This window comes from Drosophila sulfurigaster, chromosome 2L (assembly GCF_023558435.1).
Source record: "Drosophila sulfurigaster albostrigata strain 15112-1811.04 chromosome 2L, ASM2355843v2, whole genome shotgun sequence".
Lineage (NCBI taxonomy): Eukaryota > Metazoa > Arthropoda > Insecta > Diptera > Drosophilidae > Drosophila > Drosophila sulfurigaster.
The window spans coordinates 30,254,478-30,271,316 of NC_084881.1; the positions used below are offsets into that span (position 1 = coordinate 30,254,478).

Here is a 16,839-nt window from a genome sequence, read left to right on the forward strand (position 1 = left end):
GTTGGACATTGTTAAAATGCCAATTGAAGTGGAAGTTGGAAAATACAAAACAAGAAGTGGAAATCAAGGCAGAAGAAGAGAGAGAGATGGAGCAGAATAGGGAGAGAGAGAGAGAGAGAGAGAGAGAGAGGGAGAGAGAGGGAGCAAGGCAGACGACTAGAAAGATAGCAACTGATTTGTTGTTTGTGCAAAAATGCAAATCAAATTGGACAGTCAAAGAGCGATAGAGAAAGCGCAGAATAGAAGGGAAGCTGGAGAAGGAGAGAGCAGGAGGGGAAGTGAGAGGCAGCTCAATCACCTGGCAGCTGGAGGCTGGACTGCAGCTCGATTCAATTGGCGAGGAAGACTTCAAAGTGCCCCAAGTTAGCTGTCGATGGCCATTGACCAGACTTTGTCTTGGGCAGAAACTTTGTTGCTGAACTCTGCTCATATTACGGGACGCATCTCTTCCGGCCAGGTGTGAATGAAGCCAAGAAGGTTTTCCCCCATTTTCCATTCGAAGCGAATAAAAACAGTTTTGATGATTTAAATATTTTGCGCAGCTTTCTTTTGGCTTGGTTTATTAAATAATTGTTGTGTTGATTTGTTTGTGGCTCAATAAGTTAAGGTTTTAACATTACAGTTACAGTTATCAAGACTATCGTTATCGATAGTCGTTGGGGGGTTGGGGTTTACAATGCGTATACTTAATTTATTTACTTCGTTTACTTTTTACTTGTTTACTTTGGACAATGACACGAAAACAACTAGATAAAAATACGCAAGCACACACAGATACATACACGCATACACATACACACTCTCTCACACACACATACATAGGACTACACATAGATTTAGTGACTGTACATTTGGCTAATCCGCTGCAGCTTCGTTTGCTCGCAACTTGAACTAACAACAGGTTTTTTTTCGATTAATTGCTATTTGCTTATTTATATACAAAACAAAAAACTGGGTGAGGCGTATTTACAGAGGAGGAGAGGGAACGGGGAAGGGAGGTGCTTAGGCCACCTCCAGGTCGGAGGATTCATCCGCATCGCTGTAGTGATTCGGATCGCTCTTGATGTGCACAAGTTGCGTCGCATAATGCTCCGGCGAGCACTTGACTCCTACTCCGACTCCGACTCCGACTCCCAATCCTCCTCCTCCAGCTGCTGACCCACTATTGTTGCTGCTGCTCTGATTGTTGCCATTGGAGTTGCTGCTGCTGTTGTTGCTGCTGCTGCCGCTGTTGTTGTTGTTGTTGTTGGTGGTGGTTGTACTGCCACATTGCTCCTCCTGCAGCTTACGCAGTCGCTCCTGCTCCTCGCGTTTCTGCTTCCGCCACTTGGCGCGTCGATTCTTAAACCACACCTGGAACGAACGGAAAGAGAGAGAAAGAGAGAGAAAGAAAGTGAGTCACGGTTCGGTTTAGTGAGGCAAGTAGTCAGGGCAACCTTTGATAGGGCTTCAAAAACACTTTCATCCGTTTTTCAAATTATATTTTTCATTTATATTTTAATGTTCGCCGGAAAGATTGCTAAGGCTGCCTCTCGTCCGGGATTTATCTGCTGCTATTTGGCTTACGTTTTCCCTATTTTACATTTTCCCTCACATTTTCTGCCTAATTAGCTAGCTTATTGTAACTGTAATTAATGAATGAGCAGCGCAAACTTTTTGTTTTCCTTTTTTTGGGGGCTTTTTAATTAGGCGAAGACCACGCCCACTACCCACGCTGTGTCTCCAAGGCCAACCAGAGGCGGCTACTTAGTTAATTAAAACAAAACGCGGCAGTCAAGTGACTTAAGGGTTAATTTGCTTTGGTTAACACCGCGCTGTGAAGGGCAGAAGTTGAGGACGGACAGAAAGCAGAAAGCAGGAGAGAGCAGAACAGCAGAGTGTTGTTCTCTCTCTCTTCCTCTTGTGGGTGGCATCTGCTTTCGAGTGTTGTCTCGTTGTCATTTGGCCAGTTTTGCGCCCCTTTGTTGTCTCTCTGACAACAGGGTGGAGCCAACATTGCCCAATCCCAGTTCCAATCCCAATCTCAATTCTCATTCCCAACTCCAAATTCAGTTTCAGTTTCAGTGGCATTTGCAACCCCTGCTCGCTCGCTGTTGTTGTTTGTTGAATAAATATTCGACTTGCTTCAGCTTCACAAATGAGTTACAACTGTTTTCGAATTCGAATTCGAACTCGAGCTCGAAACTCGCCACAAAAAGTTTAATTAGAAAAATTAGATGTGGAGAAGTTGTTTTGGGTATTGTTATCATTGCGAGTGAAAGTTTATCCCACTGCCACGCCCCTTGCTCCCTTTTGGGTGGGGGGGAGGCAACAGTCAAATGCCAAACGGGGCAAGTGGGAAATGTTTATGCAGCAAATCGACTGAATTTGTTGAAATAACAAAAGAGCAGAGCGCAGACAGCAGCTGACGAGCTGGAGGAGCGGGTGGGGAGAAGAGGGGGAGGGGCCAATGACACGGCCAAGTAACTGCAGCAGAGTGAGGAAAGATGGGGGAAGGGGAGAAATGCGCTAAACTCATAAGCAGCGACAGTCCGGAAAACGAAGAGCAGAAAAGGAGAATTCCAGATCTCCTTGAGCTCTTTTAAGTTTGTGGAATTTGTGTAAATTTGTGCAGCTGTCGAGCGAGTGAGATAGCTATAGCGGGAGAGCGATGGAGATGGAGTGTGGGGAGAGTTGGCAGGCTTATTTGCTTAGGACTTGGCAGCACTGGCTACAGCAACAAAATGGCGACGCCCTGGCAACCTTTGATTTGTAGCTCAGCTGGCAACAGAAGAAAGGCAACTCGAGGGGTGGAGGAGAAGGGGGCAGGTGAACGCGGAGTGAGCTGGCAACGTGAAGTGAAAGGGGTGGGCGGCATGGTCACGCCTCGTTGCAGCTGTCACAGTGCATTTTAGTCAGTGACGACTAAAAATTCATTTTAAATCTAATAAATTTTTGATTTCAAATAATTAAATTGCTAAAGCAAATGCCTCTCTGCATATATGTATGTGTGTGTATGTGTGTCTCTATTTATTTTCATAATTTCATAATTTTATGAGCTTAAGTTATTAAAACAACAGCCACACACACACGCACAAAAACACAGCATAGAAATCAACTGCAATTTTGATGGGTTTTTCAAAATGTCAAAAAAATATGAAAGCTATACAAATTCGAATGAAAGACGACGGCATACTCTAGAAAACGAAGGGATTCAAGATAAAAATAGAAAATTATACTATTTTTATGAAAACAATTCAGAAAGCTTTTTAAAATTTGATTATAATATGTGGATAATGAAATTTTGGGATGAGAAAAAATAGTTCACATAGTATAAAGATAATATGCTTAGAAGAAAAAAACAGCTAGATCAAAAAACAATATATAATATAGGAGACAACAGCATTTTAAACAGATTTAATTTTTTACTAAATGGAATGCAATAAGGAAATAGATGTTTCCTTTAATGTATTGTTCAAAATTAAATTTGAAGATCTTGCTATTTTATTAGTCAGAGTCAAATAGGAAAAATGTTAAAGAAAATATACATAATTTGCCCGTAACTGTTTCCCTTGCAGTCTCATATACTCGACTTCTAAATGAGTGTTGGGTGTTTTTGTGAGCTAGTGTCGGATCATGAATTTAGCCAACAGCTTAATTATGTAAACATGCCAGCCGTGAAATGCCTATGCAACAGTTTAAATCCAAATAATCGACAAAAGCAAAAAAAAAAGCGAACATGAAAAAAAAACGCGTGCGATTTGCGAGCGTTTTTTTGTCGCTTTGCAGCACGCTTCAATAGCGCGTTGCGTTGTTTGTTGTTGGCTTATCAAAGTTGCATATTTTAATTAACTGCTACGATAGTCGGGTTTTAGCTCTGGCTGCCGCATTGAACTCTAATCCGTTGTGGCCAATGCGCCAAAGGCGGCAGACGGTGGACAGAGAGAAAGAGAGGGAGGGAAAGGGGAAGCTGGGCAAAAAACCTAATCCCGTAATTTCTACGGCCAACATGGTTTGGCTTTGGCCATGTGCGAGTGTGTGTGTGTGGCCAGAGTTGCCACCCCGTTTAAAATCTGACTAACGCACAACATTTTCAATAGCCTCGAGCGCGTTTTTTGCGCGATTTTCCGCAGCGCAAAAGTTGCCGAAAAATCGCACTGAAAATGTTGGCGAATTAAATAAACACGCGAGATGGAAAAAAATCCCGAGTGGAGAGTGGTGAGTGGAAGGGGAGGGGAAGGGAGGCGTCATGGTAGCGAGGTGTATCAATGAAAGTGGACGCATGCAAATTGATCGACTGCAACTTGACTGCAGCTACCAAAAAAAAAGAGAAAAAAAATAGAAGAGAGTGCAAAAAAACGGCTGGCAAACACAACAAAATGGCCGCCGCCGGAAGCGATAACTTGGCATGCATTGGCTGACGGAGCGAAGCGGATTCGGATTCAGATTCAGATTCAGCGAATCTCAGTCAGCGGCTCAGTGGAAGTTGCACCTGGCAAATATTGCCACAGATTTTTCAGGCAAAAGCGCATAAATCGCTGATACGTCGAAATCTGTGAGTGCGAGCGAGAGGGAAGAGAGCAGACGAGACGCATTGGAAACGTGCATGAAATCCATTGAACAAACAGACCGACGGCAGTTGATTTTTAATTAACTACAAAAGCGCTTTATGGCCGTCGCTCCCCTTGCCCCCCCTCTTGCCATGTGTAGAGAGGGAGGCAGACAAGCAACGTGCAACGTTGTTATTGTTTGATTTTTGGCGTCGAGAGAACTGCTGACCAGTGCTGCCCATACCCATCAGGATTACCAAATGCAGCTCAGCGTGAAATGCTGCCAAATTGAAGCTGACTGTGGGTGTGTGTGTGTGTGTGTATGCAAATACATGTATGTGTGTGCGTGCGTGTGTAGTTGCTGCTATGATAACTTTGCGCTTCGTTAATCGCCGCAGCTGTGCGCCTAATTTTCATGTTTTTACTGCAACAATGTTGCTCAAAATCCAAACAAAAGCCAAAAACCAAAAACCCAAAAATCGAGCTAAAAATTGTGTCCCCTACACAGAGAGTTGATTGCTACCTCTGTCAATATGTGTAAATTTCTTTGTATGTGTGTGTGTGTGTGTGTGTCACTCGCTTGCTCACAAACTCTCTCTCTTTCTCTCTTGCACTTTTAGCAACGGTAGGTGGAGCCTAGGGCAACACAAAATGGCGGCTGCCTTTGCACTCAACACTCGATGCTCGATGCTCTAATTAGTGAAAATTGGCAACGCAAGTCGGTTGGAAAGTTCGTCACCAAACTCAGAGTAGAGAACCCGCCTTTTTCCCTCTTCCTACCTTTTGCCATGTCGCCGTCAGCGACTGAAATTGCTGGCGCTTTTTCGTGTTTCGTGTTGTTGGATTAAAATCGCGCAGCCGTGAAAATTGCTCGTTACGCACTTCCCACTGCAGTCGTAGTTAGCTTGGTCGATGGAAATACCTTTAACTATGATTTTGCTATGTGGCATGTACTAATTAAAGGCACCTACTCAAAGAAGCTGGCGACTCAGTCGATCTCTTTGAAATACAAACCCAATAAAAGTAGATCGCAACAACACAAGCAGCCTTTCTTAAGACTTACAATTAGAACGAAGAGCAGAAGTCGCAATAGCAACAACTGCAATAACTTAAGATTGCATGTACATACATATACATACATAAATTTGAATGTATGTAGTCTAAGACGGGGGCAAGAGCTAAAAAATTAGGTGGGCTATATGCTCTCTTAAATTTCCAAAGCAGTTAATGGGGGATGAGCGTATTCCCTTGCTATTCATGTAGCTACTGCGTAGAGTAATATCGCCATTTAATTAAGCGTAATACAAACAGCATAAGAGAATAAAAGATCGCTACAACTCATGCTGCGCTTCTTTTTACGCACACAATGATGCGAAAGTGTAAATTTGAGTGGGGTTCATGATTGCCGTCTAATTTGGCGTGCTCAAGAGAAAGAAGCACAAAGCGCACAAAAGAAACATTAGCAACAACAAAGCGAAGGCGCAGCCACTTGCCTGCATATGCTCCCATGTATGTGTGAGTGTAAGTAAGAGTAGTAAAACAAGAGAGCGTAGCAGAAATTAGGTCGGCATGCATTTTAAGCAGGCTGCGCTTAGCAAGTTAGTTCTCTCTTTGTGCATGCAGAAGTTGGCGGTATTGTGCATTGTACTTCGTTAAATTTACAATTGTGAATTGTATTGTTGTTAAATTGCTTGAAAATGTTAATAGTCGCAAAGTATTTGATTTTATTTGTGTAGTGTTATTAAAAGTAACGAGAAAAACGTATGTTTAACGTAATTAAAGTGATTTTTTGTGCTACAATTAAATTTTTCGTGTGTGCAAACAAATAAGGAAGCAAAGTGCGCAGCAGAAAAAAAGGTGACAATATGTACGACAAGGATGGCAGCACATTCGCGTGGGTAAGTGAAGCTTTTGTTTTCTACGTAAAGCTATTAAAGCTCTGCAGAGCTGTCAGATCATGTCGCCTTTTGTACAATGTCAAATTGCTGAGCACATTTAGCATCTCTCTTCCTCCCTTCCTTTACTTGTTGTTAAGCCTAACAAAAAATGTAAATTCTCGATGAAAATGAAAACATTTTAACAGTTGCTAATCGTTGGACATGTCTTAACTGGCGACCTTTTAAGAGCTTAGCAGGCAGCGTGCACCTGTCCCCCCTCGCCACCCGTCCCCATCTTGAGTATTATCACCCTCGCTATGGCGAAAGCTTAGCGCTTTTTGTGTAAATTTATGCAGCTTCGAGGCCAATTTTAGCTTCGCACAATATTTGTCTATGGTTACACGCTTCGACAGCCAAAACTGTAAAGCAAACATGAATGGGACGTCGCACCACCCAACTCTCCTCACCAGCCTCTTCTCATCTCCTTCGCTGCCTGGGGCCACAAACGCACTTTGCGCCCGCAAAAGTCCCGCGAGAATTGAGAAGAGCGACCCTTAAATGCTGTCGACAAACACACACACATACACACATACATGTATGTATACAAGGCGTAAAATTGCGAAGCGAAATTGCTCTCAAGTGTTTGAATAATGGAAAATTATGAAAAATTATAACAACAACAACAGCAGGAGGGAAGCAACCACCAAGTGGTGAGAGTTACGTGGGGCAGTGTTGGTGGGTTGAGGGGGGTGTAGAGTGGCCGTGTGAGATTTGCGGGCATTGCAGCAAAGTGGCAAAGTAGAGTGAAGGAGAGGAGAGGGGAATAGAGGTCGGTGGTTTGTCCTCGGGCTAGTTTTCCTGCCCCTTGCTGTTGTTACAAGTTGTTGTTGCTGCGTCGGCTGCTTTTACGAAATTAACGAAAATCTGCTGATTCCAGCTCATTGCCATTTTAATTTCATTTGATTCAAACACTAAACAAACACTGCCGGAAAAGGCAGCGGAAACGAGAAGGGAGCAATTCATGTGGGCGGGCGCGTATTAATAAATGTGTTGTTCCTGCTGAGAGTGCAATAATAAAAATATTGTAATAATAATCACAATGATAGCAGCAGATTGTGATTGCCTAATTGCTGCACCGCAGGTGGCCCAGATCCCAGATACTTAGATAGATAGAATGCCGTCGCCAAGCCACTTGATTGTGCAACTTCAAAGCGGCAACAAAGATAGAGAGTGAGAGAGAAAGAGAAAGTATGCGATTGAGCCCTTTTCTTGTGCGGGCGCAAATCCTGGCACGAAGATCACAATGGAGATGTGCGATGAGTGTGCACATTCCTCCTTGGATCAGAGACGACCCTTTTGAGTGCGCCCAAGACAAAAGCAACATCAATATTTGAGCATAGACAACGCGAGAGAGAGAGAAAGACGGACTTTAGAGAGATGATTACTAATTTCTCCTGGCGACGACGAGCAAAGATAAATATTTGCGCTGCGCTCGAAGAGTTTATTGACTTGGCCACGGCTTTGGCTACGAACTGGGCTTGATGTTGACCAAGATGATGACGAAGAAGACGCTTATACTGAGACTGCTGCTGATGATGACGACCACAACGACAACGACAACGACAACGATGAGCGGGAATCTGAAATCGAAATCACCTCAATCACTTGAGCTGCGGGATTAGGCGTATTTGAGTTTGCACGCATCAGCGAGCAGAAGCGAGAAGAACTCAGCCAGATCTAAACTGATCTGATCTGTGTGGTCAACTCTCTCGCTGCTACCGGGCGCAGCTACTGTTTTACCCGTTAAAAGGCAAGCAGACAGAGGGACAGAAACAGACAGCAGACGGACGGGGCGAGAGACGGCAGCGACACTCGAGTGTCTAAATAAAAATAATAATTGTAAATGATGAAGTCAAAATAAGCAGATCATTTAAATGGCGATGGGAACTCGTTGCGCATACGCAGAGTATGACTGATTGTGATTGTTGTTTTTGTTGTTGCTGCTGTTGCTGCTCTCGCTGTTGTCTTAGGCAAGATTTTCAATAATTATTGCCACTTATGGCATTGCCAGAGGCAGAGCACAAAGCATAGAGTGTAGAGCTGCCGGACGCGGACGCGGACATGGGCGGAGTGGGCTCAAGTGGCAACACTTGGCATGCAAATATGCTAAACAGTAGCAGCAACAACAGAGAGTGGCTCATGGAATGGTCAGTGGAGTGGCCACTGGCCAGAGAGTGAGAGGCAGCTGCTGGATGGAGGATGGAGGATGGAGGAGACGCCGCTCAAGTTGATTATGCTGCTTAAGTCAATGACGAGCAAATGACGGAACGACGATGACTGCGCACAAGATTTGGGATTGGGATCGCGATTGTTTTGTAGCTAGAGAGACTTGCAGATGAGGTTTTGTGGCTTGGGGATTTGCTTGTCGATGTCGCTGTTGCTGTCGCTGTTGTCTGTCAAAGACAAGTTTCAAGTCTCTTGCTTGTATGTTAATTAAGCGCTGGCTTCCCCCAGCCTTCTTTCGACTATTGTGATGCAGCATATTTCTTTCTTTTTTTTTCTGTAATTTTCCCAATTTCAATTAGGCTGTTGAGAAATTTATCAACACGCAACGAACGCATTGGCAATCGTGATGCCCAAACTCCCATTCTGATCAATCAGCTTGGCAATGTCCTAATCCGCTTAGACCGCCCCGCGGTTAAATTGTCGCCTAGTTTCAGGTGGTAAGTTGCTGTACCTGTGAAGGCGTTAACTTGCCCCGCGGCCTTAATTCACATTAGAGTTGAGCGTCTAAATGTCGTGAGTTGTCTTAAGCTTGATGGCAAACATCGAGTGCCGCTCTTTCCCTTGTTCTCCTGCACACACGCAAATGTCAACATTGTCGCACTTGGCGTGCTTCTGTCCGGGGGCGGGGATTGGGAAGGGGTAAGGGGTAAGGGGAGGGGGTAGTTGACTGTTTCGAGATTAAACAGTTTGACCGGCAGGCAGCATATTGTCAGGGCGACAACAACAAGCGGCAGTAATCCTTATCAAAGACGCTTTACAGCAGGCCCAAAAGCTTGCCAGGCAACCAGCTCACAATCCTCCCCCTCTTTTGGCTTTGTTAATCAACAACAACAACAAGAGGGACAACAAAAGGCGTCGCTATCAGCGCCATCAATAAATTGCTTACAAATTAAATTGTCAACTTTTTGTCGTTTGTCGTTGTCGTTGTCGTTGCGCTGAAACCTCATCGAGTTTTCCTCTCTTGAGTTCTGTTTGTTTGTTTTTTGTTTGCTTTCGGGTTTCCGCGACACTAATGGACTTTCAATTGCAACCACCAAGCAGCAAACAACAGTCAAACAGCTCAGATTTGCTGCTGATTTGCCTAATGTGCTGCTGAGTCTGATTCTGAGTCTGATTCCGAATCGGAATCTCAATCCGCATTCGGGTCTCGGGGTTGCTTGTAAGCACACCCCGGGGTAGGCTTTGCCTGCCGCTCAAGGAGGGCGGGGGGAGGCAGGAGACGAGCAGCCTGTGTTTACATTGGCAATGATACGGCATAACCTCAAAGTTGAGGGCCATGGCGTGGCCCATTACTCAAATTAAGTGAATCAGAACAGGGCATTGTTTTGCTTTCGGACGGAAAGATGGCAGGAAAACCGACAAATGCTAAACGCTGGCAACTAAATAAACATTGAGAAATTCTCAGAGATAACGCGAAAGAGAGAGAGAGCAGGATAAATTGGGGGCAAATGGCATTCGATTGGCTTCGCTGGCGGTATTAAAGCGAGCGTGAAATTATCAAGGATGCTCTGATTAATTGTGGTTAACCCAAAAGTATCAATTCTCTCCCCCCCCTTCCCCTGCGTTGGAATGTGAACTTACCTCGACACGCTCCTCCTTGAGGTCCACTTTTAGGGCAAGCTGTTCGCGTAGCACAACGTCGGGATAGTGCGTCTTGTCGAACGTCGCTTCCAGTTGCTCTAACTGCTCCTCGGTGAAGATGGTGCGATGGCGACGCTTGCGTTTCGGCGGCGGTCCATGTCCAAGATGGCCGAGGCCTAAGTGATGCTGGGCATGATGAGAGAGATGGGAATGCGGATGAGCGTGCGGATGATGAGGATGGTGGCCATGGGCGCCGAGTCCAGCGGCGGCAGCTGCCGCGGCTCCGTGTCCACTGACGTGCGCCTGCATCTGGGCGGCGGCGACGTGGGCAACGGCCGCGGCATGCATGTAATTGGGATAGAAGTTGGGGTAGGCAACTGTAAAAGGGGGAGCATGAAGAGAAGAAAGTCAGCTTGAAATTCATATGCGAGAGTTGGAAAAACAATTGCATGGCAATCCTTAAAAATTCGTATAACAAAGCCGAAAAAAATACGCATGCGAAACATCCATTTCATTTTCCATTTCCCAATTTCCATTTCCGCATCCGCTTATCGTTTACTGTTTACGGTTTTTTCCGTCCCCCCCGGATAAAAAAAAACCTGAACGCTTTTAATATTCATCCACCGAGAAGTCGGCTGGCGGAGCCTTTGAATTTGAATGCGGTTGAGGATACGATGTCGAGGAGATTTTGCATAAAAATGTGGCCAGAAATGCACGCTCGAATCAACATAAGACCCAGTCGAGTGACTGACTGCCAGAGTTCCCGAATGAGCTCCCTGAGTTTCTCCCTGACTGTCTCCCTGACAGATTCTCTAACAGCGTCCCTGATTTACCCCCCCAGCATCGACCGTCAATGCAAATCCTCTCGGAAAGGAATATAAAATCATCTTTCACGGATCAATGGCTAATTACGAATAATGCCATTCAGACAAGAAGGTTGCATGCTTGATGGGCGGATGAGTAGCTCAATAGCTGAGTGAGCGATAACTCCTTAAGGTGCTTGCTAGCTTAGATTCGGGGTTACTCACCTAGGAAGTCCGAGGGCGAGGCTGCAAAGCCGCTGGCCGCCGCTGCCGCCAGATGTCCGAGATGCAGGCCGGGATGCTGCAGCATGGCAGGAACCCTCTGCGGTCGAATGGGGCTAGCGGCGGCGCTCGAATTGGAATTGGAGTTGGGCGAGGCGGGAGATTCCGTGCTGCGTTTTCCAATGCCCAGACCCAATGTGAGGTTGCCATTGAGGCTGCTGTTGTTGTTGTTGTTGTTGCTGATGATGTTATTATTGCTGTTGTTGCTGGCGCTGTTGCTGTTGTTATGGTTATTGCTGCTGTTGTTAGCGGCGGCGGCAGCAGCTGCCACGCTGCGGGAGCCGAGAATGCTGTCGATGGTGAAGAGCGAGGCGGCAGCCGCAGATGCTGCAGTTGGTCCGCTAACACCGCGAGGACGCTCCTCGTCCAAAATGGTCACACCGGACTGCGAGCCGTCGTCGGAGGAAGGAGTCTGAGACTGTGGTTGCTGCTGCTGATGGTGTTGTTGTTGCTGTTGCAGCACGGATTGCAGACGCTGGCCTAGATAGCCGCATTGTTGGGAGTTGAGCAGCATGGCGGTGGTCAGATGGTAGGCAGCGTTGCTCGCGTTGTTGGCGGGGGAGCGGGAGCGTTGCAGCTGGCGAGGCGGTTGCTGCTGGTGCTGCGGCTCGCCGAGATCGCTGGCACAGCGCTTGAGCACGTAGCCCGCCGGCGGAGAGTTCGTCTCGACCATGTGGGAGCTGTGGGCGTGGAGGGGCGGCGTGGGCGGCGGCGAACCGGGCGAGGGGCTGGGCGTGCTCACGACGGTGATCTTGAACTTGGAGGTCTTCGAGCTGGAGCTGGTGTCGCTGCTGCTGTTGGCGCCGCCCGTCGCAAGCTGCGACGGCGTTGTCCACAGTGAGGACAGAATCTTGGCGAATTGGGCGGGCTGGCGGGGGGTGTAAAGGGTGTAAGCACACGCGACACTTGGGTCACACTTGGTCACACACACACGCGAGGAAGGCACGAACACACACACACGCGACGAGAGTGTTGGCCACGCTTAACTGTAAATTTGAATGTGAATCTGGATTTGAATTTCAACTGAATTCCAACTCTCGAGACGCTGAACTCTGCTGAACTGTTTTAAACTGCTTCACTGAACCCTTCTTGTTCGTTCGAGGTGCGAAACTGTTGTGATTGCCCGTCGTTCTATGACGGAGGCGGCGACGTCAGCAGCAGTATCAGCAGCAGCAGCGCGGCAGCAGCGATAGCGACGCACACACGACAAGTTGCCAAGCATGTTTCGTACGTTCGCTGACTCTCGCACACACACACACACAAGCACCAGCAAAGAGCCTCTCTCCACACACACACACACATGGCAGACATTTTGGTGAGCTGGCCAATCAGCTGGCAGCTTGGATTAGTCGAGTCCACGCCCTTGCCCGCGCTCTCTTACTTGCCTGCTCTCTCTCTCTTTCTCTCATACGTGCTCTCTCTCTGTCGTTCTACTCTTGTTGTTGGTGGTGGTGGCTGCCATGGTGGACGCCTTCTGGGTGTCGTTGTTTTTGTCGCTGTTGCTGTTGCTGCTGCTGCGACATCTTCAGCGTTATCACAAAGATGGCGCAGATACTTTTACTCATCTGTCTGTCTGTTGGAGCCCCGCTCCCCTGCTCCACACTACGTGCTGCCTGCTGAGACGTGGGCGTGTTGTGCTCTCTCTTTCTCTCTCTCTCTCGCTCTACTGGATTTCTTTTTATTCCATTTCCCTCCTGACAGTTATTTATACAGATAAAGTCATCACTGACAGCCCCCGCGGCCCGCGTGACAGAGATAGCACTACGGGCAGTTGCTGTCCTGCTCGCACTCACAGCGAATGGCATAAAAATGTTGCCGATGATGCTCGTAATGTGGAAATTATGTGTTGGAGTTCGCGCTGCTGCTGTCAGCTGGGCCAAGGGGGTGAGGCGGGTTTGGCTGGAAGTCGGCAGAAGCGACAACAGCAACAACAACAGCGACAACGACGACGACGCTGCGCTGCGTCGCATCTTAAGAAGATAATGACTAAATTAATGCTTTTATGTTTTTGGCAACACATAAACATCATTATGCGCTCAATCCTCGCTCGGGCGTCGAACGACGGAAGCGGCGCACGCCGAGCACATCCTCATCCTGCACCCCCTTCTGCTCTTCCCCTCATCGAGCTGGGTGGCAGCTTCTTCTTATGTACTCCTGGCTGATGGAGGCGGCGTATATAGAAAGACAGAGCTGCAAAAGTGTTGGACAATTTCCTGATTAATTGGAGCGAGACAGGAAGGAAGGAGCAACAGAGAGAGAGCGAGAGAGAACAGAGAAAGCAGAATGCACATATTTATATGTATGTGCGTGTGTGTGTTTGTGCACATGTGTGACACTGTGAAAATATTTTAATCTAAAGTTTCCACATCAAACATGCCCAAGTGCAAATCCTAAATTTCCCTCGGGCCTCGCAACAAATGCAGCAAGAGCAGAAACTAAGCTACGACTAATGATAAATGCAACAGCGACACGACGAATACGGTCACACTGCACAGGAGGGGAACGTAAGGGGGAGCCAGCTGGATATGTATCCAACTGATTAGGAGGGGACGCCGCGCAGCCTGTAAAAGGATGAAAGGATCTGGAGCTGGGCGACATGTGCGACATTGTCGACTCTATTGTCGAATGTTGCCAATGCTTTTAGAAATTATTGAATAATTAAGCAAGCCAGCCAACGACAACAACTGAGCTCCATTGGAGCGTTAATAGTCAGCGACAGAAGGGAACAAGGGGTTAAGGACGACAACTGTTATTTGTTTTTGCTCTGAACTTCTTACATGGCAACATGAGACGAGAGGAAGCAGGAGGAGAAAGAGAAAGAGAGGACTACCGACGGGAATTGGGACACTCGCCACAAACTCACATTCTCAACTTAAGCTGGCATGGCTGCCCTGCTGGTTAAGCTCCAAAGTTGTGCTTCATCCATCATCCACTTGCATCCCTCTACACTTTGCCTCCACTTTGTTTTATGTTTGTGGTTCTTTTTTCCACGATTTTTTCGCATTTTTAACTTGATTTTTTATGCGAGTTTTGCGAGTGCAAAAACTTTCGACTCGCTTTTTGTTTTAGTTCGTAGATTGAATTTTAAATAACAAATTAAATTAACTCGACTAAGTATTGTGCGAGAGAGTTGACTCGTGTATTTGGCATCCTGCGAGTCCTGCGTCCTGCATCCTTGGCCGGGAAAAAGTTCAATTGGCAAAGGACTGTGTAAACACTGCGGAATAAAAGGTTTTTCTACTTTTCCAACTCAACTCAAGATGGGGGCAAGTATTCTACTTCTTCTTCTCTTTCTGTTCCTCCTCATCATGATTTTTATTTCGATTTCAGCCATTTCTTTTCTCGATGCTGATTCTGATTCTGATTTCGAATTCGATTTGTTTCCTTCGCTTTGCTTTGCTTTGCTCTGCTTTCCACTCGCAATAATGGCGCCGACGGCAATTTTCCGTTTTCCGTTGTGCAAAATTAGAAAAGTTTCTTTTTCTGATTGCTTGCTCAGCATAGACCACAAAGGGGGAGGAGAGCTGAGCGTGTGTGTGTGTGTGTGTGTGTGGAGTGTGTGTGGGCTTTGGGTATTTGTCTTGTTAAAAATTTAAGCGAATTTCGCAGACGAACAGAAGCCAAAAGCGTTCAAATCGCCAATTGAGGAATTGAAATCGCAAAATTAAAATCAAAATCCAAATAAAATAATCAACAACAGAAGCAGCAGATGACAGTCCAAGTCCAAGTCCAAGTCTTCATCCAACTCTTCGCCTGCTACTGACATTGATATGTTAATCAAATGTGGCCCCGTTGCCAGCTAATCCGCGACAGCAGCGGGCAATTAGCAACCCCTGGAACGGAGCTGAGACGATGTCGATCCCGTCACACCGGTTTTTCGAATCGTCGTCAATTAAATGTTTAATCCAAATATCGCTTGATGCGATGCGACGCAGAAAGAGAAGCTATAGCAATGGCAGTCGCAGTCGCATCAAGGGATCAGGGCAGGGATCAGTATCCGGATCAGGGTAATCTTGCGATATGCGTAAGCGTGCAAATTGCCATGATTACGCATGCGCCACTGATGACGAGGATGAAGACCAGGACGATGATTGGGAAGGAGAGAGACAGCAGCAACTGCTGCCTGCAGGGATAAACTGATTCGAAGTACGTGAGTGCGAGAGAGAGTGAAACAACAACAAAAGGTGCAATAAAACCAAACGTGCGGCCAACGTGAAATGAAAACTCAAAACTGGATTCGGGATGAAAATTGAGATACGAATAATGCGAAAGCGGGATGAATGAAGCGGGGCGTGATCAAGCCAAAATGGTTGCCAGCAATTAACAACAGCCTCAGCGTGTTTGCCGATCAACAAAGCAACAGCAACAGCAACAACGACAACAACTCGGAATTGGGAGCGAGAATTGAGAACTAGGAACTGGGAGAGCGACAACAGCTGCCTCTTCGGGTTTTCTCTCAACGCGAGAGCAAACAAGTCCACACTTTGTTTACCTCTGGGTCAATTTTTTACAGACAAATTGAGGACAGTTTGTTCAGATTGAGGTTTGAGAGCAATAGAATCGATTCAAACGTGTTATTTAATTTGATTTTGAATTAAAGTTATGTTTCTTCTTTTGCTATGGAGAAGAGGGAATTGTTTCGTTTATAATTCTGTAATCTATTTATTATATCTTTCCTAAATTCATAAAACTTTTCTAGTTTTTATTTAAGAATTGGCCTTGAAGTCATAACTCACACTCATTACAATCTTCCTGCTAATATTTTTGATTTGCTTTCTCAATTGATCCATTATTATTTTGAACCTTTAAGGGATAATAACAGAAACAAGATTATTATTTTATTTATTTTTATTGATGCAATATAAATGCAAATGAATTATCGCAAGGCTTCTTATTATTTATAATTTTCCTTTTGGCACAAGAAAAACAATCGAAATATTTCTTTTAACTACTATGTTTATTATTATGTCTTCTACAAGTTGGCCTCCTTTAATCTAATCTTTGGGCGCGTCTTGGGAAACCTTTTCAATAATTAACAATTATGAAAAGTAATTGTTTGGACTTCCGTGGGGTTCATTGTCTCTCCTGTCATAATTTTTGATTTGTTTATTTGATGCTTAATTATAAATTTAAATTATGTGCCCTTTGGGGAGGTAAATATTTGGGCAGAAATTTTTGGCAAGCCAAAGACGTGAATAAATCATAATTCAGGAGTGGAAATTCAAGCAGTGAATTACTTCAACTCAATTAATTAGTCGAGTCGAGTTGAGTTGAGTTTGCCAGGGACGAGTTTGTGTCCTGAGTTGCCTTCTATTTGCCTTAACTCTTTCTTGACAAATCGCACAATCAGAGAGGCAGAATTGCGAGTGTTGCACATGCCACATGCCGCACCTTTGACAAAGGCAGCAGCCGCCACAGCCAAATAGAGTTTACATCTCTTTCTTGTTTTATTTTTTTGGGCGCAAATTGGCAAACAAACAA

General features: G+C 45.7%; 1 protein-coding gene across 1 annotated transcript; it reads right to left on the reverse strand.

Annotated features, from left to right (window-relative positions):
* Nucleotides 1-187: 187 nt before the first annotated feature.
* Nucleotides 188-12,336, reverse strand: LOC133835359 (homeobox protein goosecoid). The gene is made up of 3 exons (XM_062265381.1): nt 11,302-12,336; nt 10,274-10,650; nt 188-1,353 (listed from the first exon to the last, which is right to left on the reverse strand). The coding sequence occupies exons 1-3, from the start codon at nt 12,029-12,031 to the stop codon at nt 1,003-1,005; spliced, it is 1,458 nt and encodes a 485-aa protein (XP_062121365.1). The 5' UTR covers nt 12,032-12,336; the 3' UTR covers nt 188-1,002.
* Nucleotides 12,337-16,839: the final 4,503 nt, after the last annotated feature.